Raw genomic sequence first — 15,922 nt, 5'->3', positions numbered from 1 at the left:
CAGGTAATCTGAATGATTTAACATTCATCTTTACTGCTATGTCCATAATTTGTAAACTTTATGTATCTTTGTGCATCATTTATAACTTAGTACACATGAAAGCACATTTTTGTTGACTACGATAATATTGCTCTTCAAGAACCATGCACCATACACAAAGTGCAAGCAGGATGAATTACTACATTATTAAGCACCAGTACTTCAAACTACTTCTTTATATTAATATTACTTACAGAGGACTCTGTACGTTAACTACATAGAAGAAAAAATATATAAAAAATAAAATCACAAGAGTATAGGTATGCAAATCAGCAAGATTAGTTTATTTTTTAACAATTACCTAATTTCTGACTATAATGCAGAGTGCAGAAGGTCAGATCAAATCAATCTCATTAAAAGCACTGATTATATGTTTTGATTTTATCCTACTACAATCCTCACTTTAGCATAATTCCTAGAACATACGAGAATCCTCAGATGTGCCCAGTCTCTGAAGCCATAGTGGGCCCCAAAGGACCAGGAGGACAATTTGGAGCTAATCACTGGGCACTAGGGTCTATTTCTTTGATTCAAAACCTATTAGACCTTATTGATTATATAGGGGTTCAGGCCCGAGAATAGTTTCTTCTGGTGGGCCCAAGGAACCCTAGTCCAACTCTGTACGTGAAAACATTCTCATATATGTACTGATGAGATGGATGATGAAAGTGGAACTGTCATGACACTGGCTGGACTTCTTATGTCATCAGTTAGATTGCTTCATTTAGTTCAGCAGCTTCTTCTTAAATACTACTGGACTGGGGTTTCAATCACATCCTTAGTGGTCCCTCGGATTCACTTTGAGGCTTTGTCCACACATGACTGAAAAACACACCAGAAAAGTCCACTGTGGTTTTTGCTGCTCTTCCACAGCAAAAACTGCATAAAAAAAACCCCGCAGGTATTACATGCTTTTTTAGCCACGGAGATGGCTGTTAACTTCCTCCTCTCTATGGTAAAGAGTGAAATTCGCAGTGAAGATCTGGAGCATACATTGACATGAGTCAGATTTAAAATATACACCAATCAATTTATGTTGTATTTTTTAATGCAGTGGATGGATGAGATTTATTAAGATCTCATTCACGTTGGCTAGATTCTTAGTTTCGGTGGCATTGATAATAAGAAGTCTTTAAGTGCTTGAAGAACCATATAGGAATATTTGTTAACACCAAGACATTTATTGCTCATTGTCTCTATATAAAAAAAATATATATATATATTTTTTTTACAACATATTACAACAGAGCATTTATTTATGAAATGCTCTTCCAATCTGGAAAGATCATTGAGAACAGACACCATGACTGGATGAAAAACTCTACACTTTGATAAAAGAAACAAATTTCAAGTATTTGTAAAATACTGGCAAATAGACCGACTAAGGGACTAGCCAGGAAAGAACCTTTGTTGCTACATTCACATCTGCATTATGAAATCTAGCAGAGGAACAGCTTGCCAGAGTTCACTGTGTCCGCCATAGCCAAGTGTGCTGCGAAACCGCCATATCCCCACTGACTATAATGGGATCCAATTCCTTTCTGGCTCAGCCGGACAAAAAGTCATATGCCATATTTCACAATGCAGATGTGAATGTGGGGTGGTAAGCATGCTGAGATGTTTCAATGTCAACGCCAGAAGTAATTGCTATAGTACTGATTTACTTCATATGCAAATATGTGGCTATTTTAATTTGGAATCTGAAAAAAAGTGGATGGGGCAATTTAGTTTTCGTTTTTAGCTTGTATATGGACCCTTAAAGGGAAGTCCAACTAACTATAACACAAGCTTTGTGGCTAGGGTAAATGTGACTGCAGATGAACACGATGATCAGTTCTCAGAGATTAGTTCCTTGCACTTTTGATGTGCGTACAAGAGGATACAACATGCTCTTAATCTTGGTTACATGGAAGTCTTGAGGTGCTTCAGCAATGATCAAAGTGTAAACCTCACCATATCAGACAGATGAGCTGGGGACAGTGTAAAGGTGCAGTTACACGCCCAGATGAGCAGAAGATTGTTGGGAAGGAAGCGTCCTTCCCAACATTAGGCTGCTTACTCAGTGGAGGCGAAGCACTGTATTTACATACAGCGATCACCTCCACAGTATGCTACAGCTTGTCCCCATACAGCTGCATTGTTTCTGGGCAGCAGATCACTGTTTAGACAATCTGCTACCCAGAAATGATAATTTAGGTGCCTGCACGAACGATACATCACCCGATGAACAAACATTTTGCTTGTTCATTGGGCGATTGGTGGCACCTTTACATGGGCAGATTGTCGGCTACTAGCGTTTGTTCCCGGTTATCTACACGTGTAAATCCACATTTGTACTTTATTTTCTGCATATGGATATGAAGTAGAAACACTGCAGTGACATCACTAAATTACTGCTACATGGGAATGTCATGTAACTGTGGTATACAGCTTTGATGGGTTAAGATAGGTCCACTGGATCCTTATTGTTAGTGTTGATGTAAATAGCAGTTGGTGGTGCCATTGCCAATGTAAATGCAGCTTACATGTCTTGGCTAGGGTTCCTGGTATATCTTTTGACTATGGCTTTGGCTTCTGTATCCAATCGCTACTCCCGATTCATGTCCCACACCATGCCTATAGTCCATGACCTATCGGACACTATTTTCAGACCTCCTTATAGAGGTTAAAAGTCAAGACTAGGATCTCTTAGGGCTCTTTCACATGAGCGGGTTTCCGTCCGGATGCGATGTGTGTAGCGAAAGCATAGCACCGGACAGAACCCTGACCCATTCATTCCAAAGGGGGTGTGTACATTTTTCACACATCATCTTTGCGTTCTATACTGTGCAGTTTTCATGCAGCCCTGGCTCCATAGAAGTGAAAGGGGCTTGCCTGAAAAAGGAAGGCATCTGGATACAATGAGTTTTTCAATGATGTTCGCTGGGAGATGTAGATTGTTATTCTTCATTCATGAAAAACGCACACAATCCAGATACAATTCGGGGGGGGAAAAAAACGCACACACTGAACGCAATCGCAGACAAAACTGATTGAGCTTGCCTGCAAAATCATCAGTTTTTCGCTGGACAGATCCTGGCAGAATCTGTATCGCTCGTGTGAAAGAGGCCTTAGACTTTATACTGTGTTCTAGACTGCGGCAATATGGTCAGCTATCTAGGTCCTTAATTTAAAAAAATATGTTCTTTAGGATTAAGGGTTAATAAGCTTATCACATCATAAATGTAAGTGCATTTTTTCACTCAATACTGAAAATGCAGCAAAGTGGAAACAATTCAAAAGTTTTAGGAGCTGGCACTTAAGTGATGTGTTACAGGCAGGGATTTAGTCAATGACTATAAAAGTCGCATGTGATGCCATTCCAATCTGTTATCCTCATTAAGAGTTATACCATAGTATAGGTGTAATGTGCATAAATAGCTAGAAATTTCATTTCGTGCCCTATGAAAATTTGTTTTGCTGCGGCTGTGCCATTTTCCATTTTTAATAAAAGTTTTGAAGCCAGGACATCATACTGTTAAATGGCACTACATGGGGGGGGGAGGTTACCTAATTGGGTTATAAGATACAGTCCTGATCAAAAGTTTAAGACCACTTGAAAAATGGCAAAAAATCATATTTAGCATGGCTGGATCTTAACAAGGTTCCAAGTAGAGCTTCAACATGCAACAAGAAGAAATGGGAGTGAGACAAAACATTTTTTGAGCATTCAATTTAATGAAAACCACGAATAAACTGAAACAGGCTGTTTTTCAGCTGATCAAAAGTTTAGGACCACATGCCTTTATAAGGCCAAATCTGTGCAAAGATGTGGATTCATTGTCATTTTCTGTCAGGTAGTCACACGTTGTGATGGCAAATGCAAAAAAAACTCCCTTTTTGAACGTGGTTGGGTTGTTGAACTGCATAAGCACGGTCTCTCACAGCGCGCCATCGCTGCTGAGGTGGGATGCAGTAAGACAGTCATTTGGAATTTCTTAAATGATCCTGAGGGTTATGGAACAAAAAAGTCAAGTGGAAGACCCAAAAATTTTTTATCAGCACTGAGCCGGAGGATCCAATTGGCTGTCCGTCAAGACACTGGACGATCCTCGACCCAAATTGGGATCCCCGGAAGAAGCCAGATCTACTGGCGAAACGGCGTTGGGTCAGGAGTCGGCCGAGAGATCTTTGCACCAGTCAGGGTATGTTTATACTTTGTCCTTTTCATTCCAACCTCAATCTCCACAATTGCCTCCTTTGCACTTTGTTTGGGGCGTTGCTGCTATGAGGTTTTGAGATATGCTTTTTCAGCTAGCATTCTTTTTTCCCTGTTATTTCGTGCACTGATCTCCCGGCCTCTCCATGGGTCCTGCTACTCATCTGTGTGTCCCGCCTTGTGCTGCCTGTTTTATTATATATGTATGTATTGTTTATAAGTTTATATATACTTACAATAAAGTTTTTTGGATCTTCATACATATGTAAGTTAGTTTTATTCATTTTTTTGGTGATTATCATGACTCCTTGGGGGTCCGATGTTTTTGATATTATTCTGTCCGGTTAATATTGGTTGACTACTTTCACACTTAGAAATTTTTCTAAGTTATAATGCAGACGGATCCGTTCTGAACGGATGCAAACGTCTGCATTATAGGAGCGGATCCGTCTGATGAAACATCAGACGGATCCGCTCCGAACGCTAGTGTGAAAGTAGCCTTAGGGTTCAACATTTTCATCTTCCCTTAAAGTTCTGATTTGATAATGGATTAGACAAAATATGGTGTGTCATATTGTATCCTACCAAGAAGCCAACTCTTAAAAGGGGTTATCCCATGATTGATGTAAAAAATGAAAAATCAGACATCATATCCAACACCAATGGTCACTTGACCAATTAAATCCCACTAGGGACCCACTCCTACATAGTTTTTAAAACTTAACTTTAATTAAAATTGGCTTAAACAAAAATAAAGTAATTGAGGTGCCGAAAACAAAGGAATATTTAAAATCATCAACTGGTTTTCAGGGAGCCCGTATACTATATTGGGAGCTATTTTCACAGGAGGGCGGCAGCAATGTCTGTGTGAGTGACTACAGAACCTATCTTATTTTACACTCATAGCGTCTGTTTATTATTATTTTATTTGTTCTTATTTTTGTTCTTCTCTATTTTATGTCTGTTACTTCCACTCAAGTAAATATAGATTTGTCACCATTTCTGAATCAAGCCACTTGAATAAAACTGCCTGATTGAACTAATGGTCGTCTGTCTTATTTTTTATATATTGGTTACGGTCCCTTATTTTAAGAGGTCTCCTTATGTGAGCACTTAGAAGTACTTATGTACTGTGTCCACTCATGCAGTTCTCAGTTCTAATCACAGCTATATTCACAGTTGATCATTTTAAATATTCCTTGGTTTTTGGCACCTCAATTAGTTTTTTTTTATTTAAGCCAATTTAATAAAAGTTAATGGCCATGTACACCTTTGGAGGCAATTTTATTTTATTATTGCATTATACTTATTTTGAGCCAAAATAAATTTTTTCAATTGGTCTGTATTAACAATATGGAATCCTTTTTTGTGTACAGAGCTGACATGCTCTAGTAGCTGCCTGTGGATTTTTTTGTTCTTTCCGTCATCTGAGGAGCAGACGGACTTAACTCTGCTCTCTCACATCCTAAACACTCATTAAAGCTCAATCCTTATCTTATTGATAAGCATGTGGCTTAAATAAGTGTTTATGACCTCTTAGTAGTTTAGAAATAAGGTTTATTAGATGACCGGTGTTCCATTAGATTTCCCTACCTCGTGAGATTTCCCTAACCTCGTCAAATCCGGCCGCGCCGGACATGACGTGAGGAGGTGTGCTGGAAGGTGTGCCGCGCAGGCGCACGACGCGGTAGGGAAATTTCACAGCAGAGTTAGCTGGACACTGGCAGACACTGCGCATGCGCCGGGAGCATCACCAGCGGTTAGGGTAGGGAAAATTACGGGCCACTGCGCAAGTTCGGTGATCGGATGGATGTTCTCAGCTAGACACCGGCCGACACTGCGCATGCGCTGGGAGCCTCTCCAACAGTTAGGGAAGGGAAAAATTACGGGCCAGTCGGCCGGTGTCCAGCTAACTCTGCTGTAAAATTTACCTACCTAGTTATTGTGCGCCTGCGCGGCACACCTCCGCACGTCATGTCCAGTGCGGCCGGAAGTGACGAGGGTAGGAAAATCTCACGAGGTAGGGAAATCTAACGGAACACCGGCACAAAGTGAAAGTGAAACTATCAGTCACAGAGTTAGAAAAACCTTTAACCCTTTGTGACTGAACAGTTCAATATTTTTAATAAAGGCCAATTGAAAATATGGTTTTTAGCCAAAAATAGGTAAAATGCAATCATGAAAAAAAATTGACTCCAAAAAGGTGTACATAGCCTTTAAGTTTTAAAAACTATATGTAGGAGTGGGTCCCTAGTGGGATTTAATTGGTCAAGTGACCATTGGTGTTGGAAATTATTATATCCCTAGGACCTAACTCAAGAAGGGGGGGGGGGGGGGGATAAAATCGCCTTTGTTCAGACATATAGCACAATCTCTTTCTAACAAAACTAGAACCAGCCCTGTACCTCACATGGATCCAGAGATCTCCACATTCACTGCTCCAATTGCTCTGCTAGATTTAGCTCAGGTTAACAGTTCATGTCCTGTAACTGTCACAGACCTCAACAGAGTATATGGCTGGTAGCCATATATTGGCTGAAGGTTGGAACTGAGCATGTGCGTCCAGCTCAGCAAAGTGGAGAGAGATAAGGAGAAAAAAAAAAAGCAGGTGGTGCCACTCTCTTTCCTGAATAATAGAAGCTATAACAAAAAAATTTATTCCATGCGATTACAAAAGTATTCAGATCCAGGTGCTGGTTTGAAAAATGCTGAATATTTTTCATGGGACAACCCCTTTAAGGAATTACAATGTAGGCTGATTAGCAATGAGATGAATATTACCTGTGGCTTCTTTAAAACAATCCTTTTACTTCCTCTGTGTCTGGATCAAGATCGATGTCGTAGAAACAAGGTCTTGTGGGTAATCCTGGCATGGTGCTCATCTGTGAAAATAGGAGAAATGTTATTGTGTTTACAGATCTATACAATTCTATAGGACCACAATGTATGCCTATATTATACAGATGGGGGCGTTTTTTATTGTTCAGATATTCTGTGAATACATAAAAACAAAAGCAAAAACATTTGCCACAAGGTGAATAGGTGAAATCTAGGTTAAATTCTGGCAGAAGTCCACAGCAGGCAGGGTATGCACTGGAGCCTACAAATTCCAGCTGATCTTTTTGCAGTTTGTTTTATAAAACCTCATTCACTTACTTTTACTGTGCTTTGTTACTGGTTTTTAGAGTGGATCTGCAACAAACCCGACCCTTGCGAAAGAAGCCAAATCATTCATCATCTGTCTTAAAAGCACTGTCTAAAATCGTCAAAGCAATGCCCGGCAAGATACATCCCGAGACCTACAAATGCATATTGGTCCATTATATTATTTTTATTTATATATATATATATATATATGGCTCGAGAAAGAGCTCAGCAACCACGTGGTGGAGGATTTGGAAGCAACGTGTTTTTCACATGGTGTGCAGAATACTGCTGTTTATCCTTGAATGGGAATCTCATTTTACAAGCTTATTACTGCCTGCCAATGAAAAGAATAGACTGTAAAGGTGACTACAGAGAACATGCTGTGTTTCTGACTGGCCTAAATGAACTTTGGTGAAACTTTTTTTTTTTTTTAACTCAATTTAATTTCAGGGTAATACAATTATGGACTGAGAACATTTGATTAGATCATTTCAGAGTAAAATAATTCTCATGAGCATCTGGTGGATTTTTTTTTATTTTGTTACCAGCAAAACAAGTATTGTGTTTTATATTTTTAAAAAAAGCAGTGTATAGTGACCACCACCACAAATCAGCATCCTTTCATTTTGCATTGATGGAATTGCCTCATCGGGACGACTCCAGTTTATATTTCCTGAACCATATCTGGAATCCATTCCTATCCCCAGAATGAGCCCCAAAAGTGAAGGTTCCAAAAACTGCCAAGCTATTTTCACAAGTTCCATAGCAGAAAATAGAGAGCGCGCTGCGCAAGCGTGGCTGCCACTCCATTCACCATTATGGGACTGCCGGAAATAGCAGAGCCACTGCACAAAGCTGTGAACGGAGGGTGGACGTGCATGTGCGGCTGCTCACTATTCACTTCGGGGGCCCCATTCTGGATATGCCATCAATGTCCAATATGAGCAACCCCTTTAAAGGAGTTATGCCATAACGGATGTTAAACGAGTTCTGTACTTTACACGAAACCAGAGATCTCCCCATTCATTGCTTTAATTATTCTGTTAGAGTTACTTCAGGCTAGCAGTTTAGGGGAGTGTGCCTTTTTGCTGTAGCCCTTTCCCTGTAACTGCCACAGCTTCTAACAGAAGATAGGACTGGTAGCAGTTGAAGATTTGAATTGAGCACGTGCAACCACCTCATTGGGGTGGATGAGAAATAAGGAAAAGAAACAGCAGGTGTCGCTATCCAGATACATTTATCTGGAGATCACTCGGTATACAAAATTTTTAGTTACATGCAATTACAAAAGTATTCAGATCCAGGTGCTAGTTAAAAAATTTTTTTTTATATTTTTCATGGCACAACCACTTTTAGGAAGTATTTAAAGGGATTTTCTGAGATTTTATACCGATCACCTATCCTGTGGATAGGTCAGCGGTATCTAATTGGTGGAGTCCAACACCTGGGACCCCTGCCCATCAGCTGTTTGAGAGGGCACCATTGCACCTGTGAGCGACATGGCCTTTTCTGTGCATTTCCTAGGCCAGTGCCGACACGTTCACGTGGCCTAGGAGCAGCTCAGCCCCATTCAAGTGAATGGGGCTGAGCTGCAATACCAAACGCAGCTGCTATTCAATGTACCGTGCTTGGTGAGCTGCGAGAAGGCAGCAGTGCTCACAGGAGTACCGCTGCCTTCTCAAACAGCTGATCAGCGGGGCTCCTAAGTGTCGGACCCCCACCGCTCAGATGCTGATGACCTATCAAGAGGATAGGTCAACAGTTAAAAAAATCCTGGAAAAAGTAGTTTTCCTTTGACCTTGTTAAAAATCATTAAGAAAGCCTTCAGTAGTTATTATTTGTGAATGTTTGTGCAGTTCCACAGTTGTATAACCTCGTGAAAAACGGTCAATTTTTGGGAAACTTACATCCACACCAGATGTTAGTGAAGGAAACACAGCTGATGATCATTCTTCTAAATAAGAGATGACTTATGGAGCATCAATACTCCATCTAAATATTTGTAACTCCCCGCTTGTCTGACCCAGAATCCCAGATGCTATAACAGTTGACATATAGATCACGGCACAGTTTGTTTCGTGTTGTAACAATGTAAAAGACTTTAGATTTATTTTACTAAATTGTGTGACTTGAATAGTCAAATGGCGTACCAAGCAATACTGAGCCTTAGAAAAATAATTCTGAAAAATATGGATCTCTCCAAAAATATTTTGTCGGTGGCAACTATATTAGGGTAAACTAATATGATTGGGTGAAGTGCTGAGCATTTTAAAACTCGGGGCCCCATGTATGAAAAACAGTATAATAGAAAATGTGCCTTATTGTTGCTATGGCAACCAGAGCACTGCTTGCTCAGGAAAAAGAAAAGCTGCACCGTAATACATTGTCAAGGGCAACAAGGCCAGCTTTTCTGTTAGTTTTGACAGGGGCAGACATAGCAAGGCTGCTCGGTCACATAAGACAACAGTATTATCAATGGCACAAGTTAGTTGGAGGCCTGATTTTATATTAGTTCACGTTATAAATCTGGTTTAGATAAGCAAGAGCCAATGAGTGGCAGGAAATTTGTGCCAAATTGCGCAGTAACATTTTTGACTTTTTAAGCTTCTTGGCACTTTTCCAACGTGACAACAAATGGGGCATGCTTTGCACCACCCGCCAGCTTTATTATAGGTTTCACCAGAAAGTGGTGTAAGGTATAGCTGAAGTCTTCCCTAGCCAGTAGCTGATGTAAGTACAACCTCTGTGAGGGGCCTGGTCATATGCGAGGACATTATAGAACTTTTTGATAAGCCCTTTAATGAAAACTTAATCCAGAGTGCTCTGGACCTCAGACTGGGCCACTTCTAACAAGACAAATGGGGTCATTTATCAAACTGGTGTAAAGTAGAACTGGCTTAATTGCCCACAGCAACCAGATTCCACCTTTCATTTTTGACAGCTCCTCTGGAAAATGAAAGGAGGAATCTGATTGGTTTCTATGGGCAACTAAGGGCTCTTTCATACTTGCGTTGTCCGGATCTGTCGTGTACTCCATTTGCCGGAGGTGCCCGCCGGATCCGTAACACCGCAAGTGAACTGAAAGCATTTGAAGACTGATCAGTCTTCAAAATGCGTTCAGTGTTACTATGGCAGCCAGGACGCTATTAAAGTTCTGGTTGCTATAGTAGTAGTGGGGAGCGGGGGAGCAGTGTACTTACAGTCCGTGCGGCTCCCGGGGCGCTCCAGAATGATGTCAGAGCGCCCCATGCGCATGGATGACGTGATCCATGAGATCACGTCATCCATGCGCGTGGGGCGCCCTGACGTCACTCTGAAGCGCCCTGGGAGCCACACGGACGGCAAGTATACTGCTCCCCCGCTCCCCACTACACTTTACCATGGCAAACAGGACTTTAGCATCCTGGCAGCCATGGTAACCATTCAGAAAAAGCTAAACGTCGGATCCGGTAATGCGCCGAAATGACGTTTAGCTTAAGGCCGGATCCGGATTAATGCCTTTCAAATGGGCATTAATTCCGGATCCGGCCTTGCGGCAAGTGTTCAGGATTGTTGGCCGGAGCAAAAAGCGCAGCATGCTGCAGTATTTTCTCCGGCCAAAAAAAGGTTCCGGTCCGGAACTGAAGGCATCCTGATGCATCCTGAACGGATTTCTCTCCATTCAGAATGCATGGGGATAATCCTGATCAGGATTCTTCCGGCATAGAGCCCCGGCGACGGAACTCTGCCGGAACAGAACAACGCAAGTGTGAAAGAGCCCTAAGCCAGTTCTGCTTTACACCAGTTTGATAAATGACCCCAAAAGATACTAAACACACAACCAAAACAATACAGGAGTGGCTTAGGAACAACTCTGTAAATGTCCTTGAGTGGGCCAGCCAGAGCCTTGACTTGAACCCAACAAAACATCTCTGGAGAGACCTGAAAATGTCTGTCCACCGACTGTTCCCATCCAACCTGACAGAGCTTCAGAGAATAAACTTAGAAAATCCCCAAATCCAGGTGTGCAAACCTTGTGGCATCATAACCAACAAGACTAGAGGTGGTAATCACTTTGAAAATGTCATTTTTAATAAACTAGCAAAGATTTGCACATTGTTGCTACGGAGTATTGAGTGCAGAATGATGGGGAAAAACTTGAACTTTCTTTTATTTTAGCAGATAGCCGCAACATAACAAAATGTGAAGAAAGTGAAAGGGTCTGAAGACTTTCCGAACACACTGCAGATAGATAGAAAGAAAAAGATAAGAAAGAAGGAAAGTGGGTGAAATGTACTTCAAAATCCGCAATGAAATACACTGCAAAACCTACATAGAACACATCAAATCCATAGTCTGCTTTAGTACTGACCGGTACCTCGGTACCGAAGCTTCGGATTGACGTTTTAAAATGCTTTTATAGTTGTAAAATCGAAGGCCAAAGTTCTTCGCCAAAGTCTCACAAGACTTCGGACTTAACGAATTTTGCCTCCGCGCATACATTTTAATTCTGTACTGAGACAGGTCTCCCTATAGCATTAAAACAAATAGACTTGGATCCGAAGCACGATTCGCTCACCCATAGCCATCAATATAAAAATCCTGGAAAACCTATTTAACAGTTTTTATTATATAAACTAATAAAAGTATATGCACTATTGTAACTGTGTGCAGTTTGGGAATTTTTTTATAGGTTTTGCGCAAGTATGGTATTAAGTCGTAGTCATCATGTGTTGTCTCAATGAACGGGATATGAATGTAAAAAAAAGCACCGTGCCACGGTCAGGATAGTAGCACTGAAAACAATCAGTTTACATATGGCCGATTCTCTTCATGTTTGGCTAGATCTGCGCCAATCCAGTTTATAGTTAATGGGGCCGAACAGTAACGCTGCAGCTCCCGGCAATGCTGGAATACAGAGAGATCTGGCTTCTGCGTCCTCCATTACAAGGCTCCAAAGCAGGACATAACCAACAGTAACTAAATATCCAAACAGATTTGCCACTGGGCGAAATGGTAGGCAAATAACTTCCTGCCTTTTTGACTGTTGACACTGCACTGAATTACAGCCAAACACCATTTCTTACTGTAGCTCCACTCCGAAATATTAAAGGAGTTTGTTTTCTCCATTAATCACTCAGGAACTAGAGAAAGGCTGCCAAAAAATCTGAGAAGTCACAAATATGAATTCCACAACCTCTGATTTGTTAAGCTTCAGAAGCAACATAACAGTATTAGACAAAGAAGTTTCAGACAACCTATAAGGCAGACCATGAAATTATATTTTAGAGATATAAAAAGATATAAGGGGCCCGTCTAGTTTATATGCCGTACAAGGAAACGAGTCTTCAGCACCCTAGTCTATTACCCAGAATGGCTACAAATGTCATCTGAAGGGCCCAGCACATCTGTGCATTACATGAACAGTCCACTGATCTTCAATGTAATACCCAATTTTGCCCGTGGGAGTGCTACAGGGAAACTTAAAAGTAGTTTTAGAATTTTACAGAATTCTTCCCAAGTGTAAAATCACTTTAAGGCTGCATCCACCCTCTGCAGGGCTTTGCGTTGGGGATATACATCTGAATATCCAAAACTGGTATTTGCACATATACTGCAGTGGGCACATTGACTTTAATGGGTTAAAGGGAGTTCAAAAGGATTTATTTTTGGACTCTGTTTTCAATGTGCCTGTTGCAGTAAACATCTGAACACAGTTTTCAGATGTATACCCCTGACAGAAAGCCCTGTGGAAGGCTAAAACGCTGTGTTAATGCATCCTAACCTTATGATTAACAACCATGTTAGGCTACTTTCACACTTGCGTTCAGAGCGGGTCCGTCTGGTATCTGCACAGACGGATCCGCTCCTATAATGCAAACGCTTAGATCCGTTCAGAACGGATCCGTTTGCATTACCACGAACAAAAAAAAAAAATATTTTTTTTTTTTTTATCATAATGCAAACGGATCAGTTTTGACTTTACATTGAAAGTCAATGGGGGACGGATCCGTTTGAAAATTGAGCCATACTGTGTCAACTTCAAACGGATCCGTCCCCATTGACTTACATTGTAAGTCTGGACGGATCCGTTTGCCTCCGCATGGCCAGGCGGACACCCGAACGCTGCAAGCAGCGTTCAGGTGTCCGTCTGCTGAGCGGAGGACAAACGCTGCCAGACTGATGCATTCTGAGCGGATCCATGTCCACTCAGAATGCATTAGGACTGGACGGATCCGTTCGGGGCCGCTTGTGAGAACCTTCAAACGGAGCTCACAAGCGGACACCCGAACGCTAGTGTGAAAGTAGCCTAAGATATGCATATTTTAGCGTTAAGGAGGTGTTAAGCGCAGGAGCAAAATACTTTTTATATAAAATGAGATACAGTTGAAGAAAAGAAAATCATTGGAGATCAGACAAAAATAAATGATGACGACTGCATAGGTCAAGCATCGGACACCGTTTCAGGAGGAAATGGATTACATTTAAAATGAGAGAGAGCAGAATTTCAATGCACAGATGCCATTAGTCTTGAGTTTGCTGAATTCATCAATAATGCATAAAAGGTCCATTAATCATGTCCTATGGCCAAATGCAAACTAAAAGACTAGCAATGGTGGCCAGTTTATTCATATATTACCGATCATAGTTACATAGCCAGTACGGCTGAAAAAAAAAACAAACACATCAGTTCACCAAGTTCAACCAATGGATGGGTGGGGATGGCAATTTTAGGAAAGGAGAGCGAGACCCAGACTTCTACACATTTATATAAGCACTAATTTTATTTTGTTCTAAGAATTCATCTAAGCCCTTTTTAAAACCATCCACTGTTACTGATGTGACCACGTCCTGAGATAGATTATTCCACGGATGAAGCAGACTTGTTACCTCTGGAGAGTAGTGCCCCTTGTCTTATGAGGGGATTTTACATGGAACAGCTTTTCACCACGATTTTCGTATGGAATATTTAATATATTTAATATACACTGCTCAAAAAAATAAAGGGAACACTTAAACAACACAATGTAACTCCAAGTCAATCACACTTCTGTGAAATCAAACTGTCCACTTAGGAAGCAACACTAAGTGACAATCAATTTCACATGCTGTTGTGCAAATGGGATAGACAACAGGTGGAAATTATAGGCAATTAGCAAGACACCCGTCCCCCAATAAAGGAGTGGTTCTGCAGGTGGTGACCTGACCACTTCTCAGTTCCTATGCTTCCTGGCTGATGTTTTGGTCACTTTTGAATGCTGCCGGTGCTTTCACTCTAGTGGTAGCATGAGACAAAGTCTACAACCCACACAAGTGGCTCAGGTAGTGCAGCTTATCCAGGATGGCACATCAATGCGAGCTGTGGCAAGAAGGTTTGCTGTGTCTGACAGCGCAGTGTCCAGAGCATGGAGGCGCTACCAGGAGACAGGCCAGTACATCAGGAGACGTGGAGGAGGCCGTAGGAGGGCAACAACCCAGCAGCAGGACCGCTACCTCCGCCTTTGTGCAAGGAGGAACACTGCCAGAGCCCTGCAAAATGACCTCCAGCAGGCCACAAATGTGCATGTGTCTGCTCAAACGGTCAGAAACAGACTCCATGAGGGTGATAGGAGGGCCCAACGTCCACAGGTGGGGGTTGTGCTTACAGCCCAACACCGTGCAGGACGTTTGTCATTTGCCAGAAAACACCAAGATTGGCAAATTCGCCACTGGCGCCCTGTGCTCTTCACAGATGAAAGCAGGTTTACACTGAGCACATGTGACAGACGTGACAGAGTCTGGAGACGCCGTGGAGAACGTTCTGCTGCCTGCAACATCCTCCAGCATGACCGGTTTGGCATTAGGTCAGTAATGGTGTGGGGTGGCATTTTTTTGGAGGGCCGCACAGCCCTCCATGTGCTTGCCAGAGGTAGCCTGACTGCCATTAGGTACCGAGATGAGATCCTCAGACCCCTTGTGAGACCATATGCTGGTGCAGTTGGCCCTGGGTTCCTCCTAATGCAAGACAATGCTAGACCTCATGTGGCTGGAGTGTGTCAGCAGTTCCTGCAAGACGAAGGCATTGATGCTATGGACTGGCCCGCCCGTTCCCCAGACCTGAATCCAATTGAGCACATCTGGGACATCACGTCTCGCTCTATCCACCAACGTCACGTTGCACCACAGACTGTCCAGGAGTTGGCAGATGCTTTAGTCCAGGTCTGGGAGGAGATCCCTCAGGAGACCGTCCGCCACCTCATCAGGAGCATGCACAGGCGTTGTAGGGAGGTCATACAGGCACGTGGAGGGCACACACACTACTGAGCCTCATTTTGACTTGTTTTAAGGGCATTACATCAAAGTTGGATCAGCCTGTAGTGTGTTTTTCCACTTAAATTTTGTGTGACTCCAAATCCAGACCTCCATGGGTTAAAAAGTTTGATTTCCATTTTTTTTTTTGTGTTATTTTGTTGCCAGCACATTCAACTATGTAAAGAACAAAGTATTTCAGAAGAATATTTAATTAATTCAGATCTAGGATTATTTTTGAGCAGTATATATATATATATATATATAGTA

At 41.8% G+C, this 15,922-nt stretch overlaps 1 protein-coding gene across 2 annotated transcripts in view; it reads right to left on the bottom strand.

The window, feature by feature from the left end:
* The window catches only part of MTHFD1L (methylenetetrahydrofolate dehydrogenase (NADP+ dependent) 1 like), a 309,383-nt gene that overhangs the window by 42,814 nt on the left and 250,647 nt on the right, over positions 1-15,922 (bottom strand). The window contains exons 27-28 of one of the 2 annotated variants that reach the window (XM_040429523.1): positions 7,019-7,119; positions 412-861 (exon numbers count right to left, since the gene is read on the bottom strand). In XM_040429523.1, the coding sequence (XP_040285457.1) occupies positions 7,030-7,119 (90 nt within the window). In that variant the 3' untranslated portion in view covers positions 412-861; positions 7,019-7,029. Of the gene's footprint in view, positions 1-411; positions 862-7,018; positions 7,120-15,922 lie in introns of those variants that run through there. The other variant, XM_040429522.1, reaches the window with a different exon arrangement.

The sequence above is a fragment of the Bufo bufo genome, chromosome 4 (genome assembly GCF_905171765.1).
Source record: "Bufo bufo chromosome 4, aBufBuf1.1, whole genome shotgun sequence".
Classification (NCBI taxonomy): Eukaryota; Metazoa; Chordata; class Amphibia; order Anura; family Bufonidae; genus Bufo; species Bufo bufo.
Note: the sequence above shows the minus strand (reverse complement) of the source record. Positions and strands in the feature narration are given on the sequence as shown.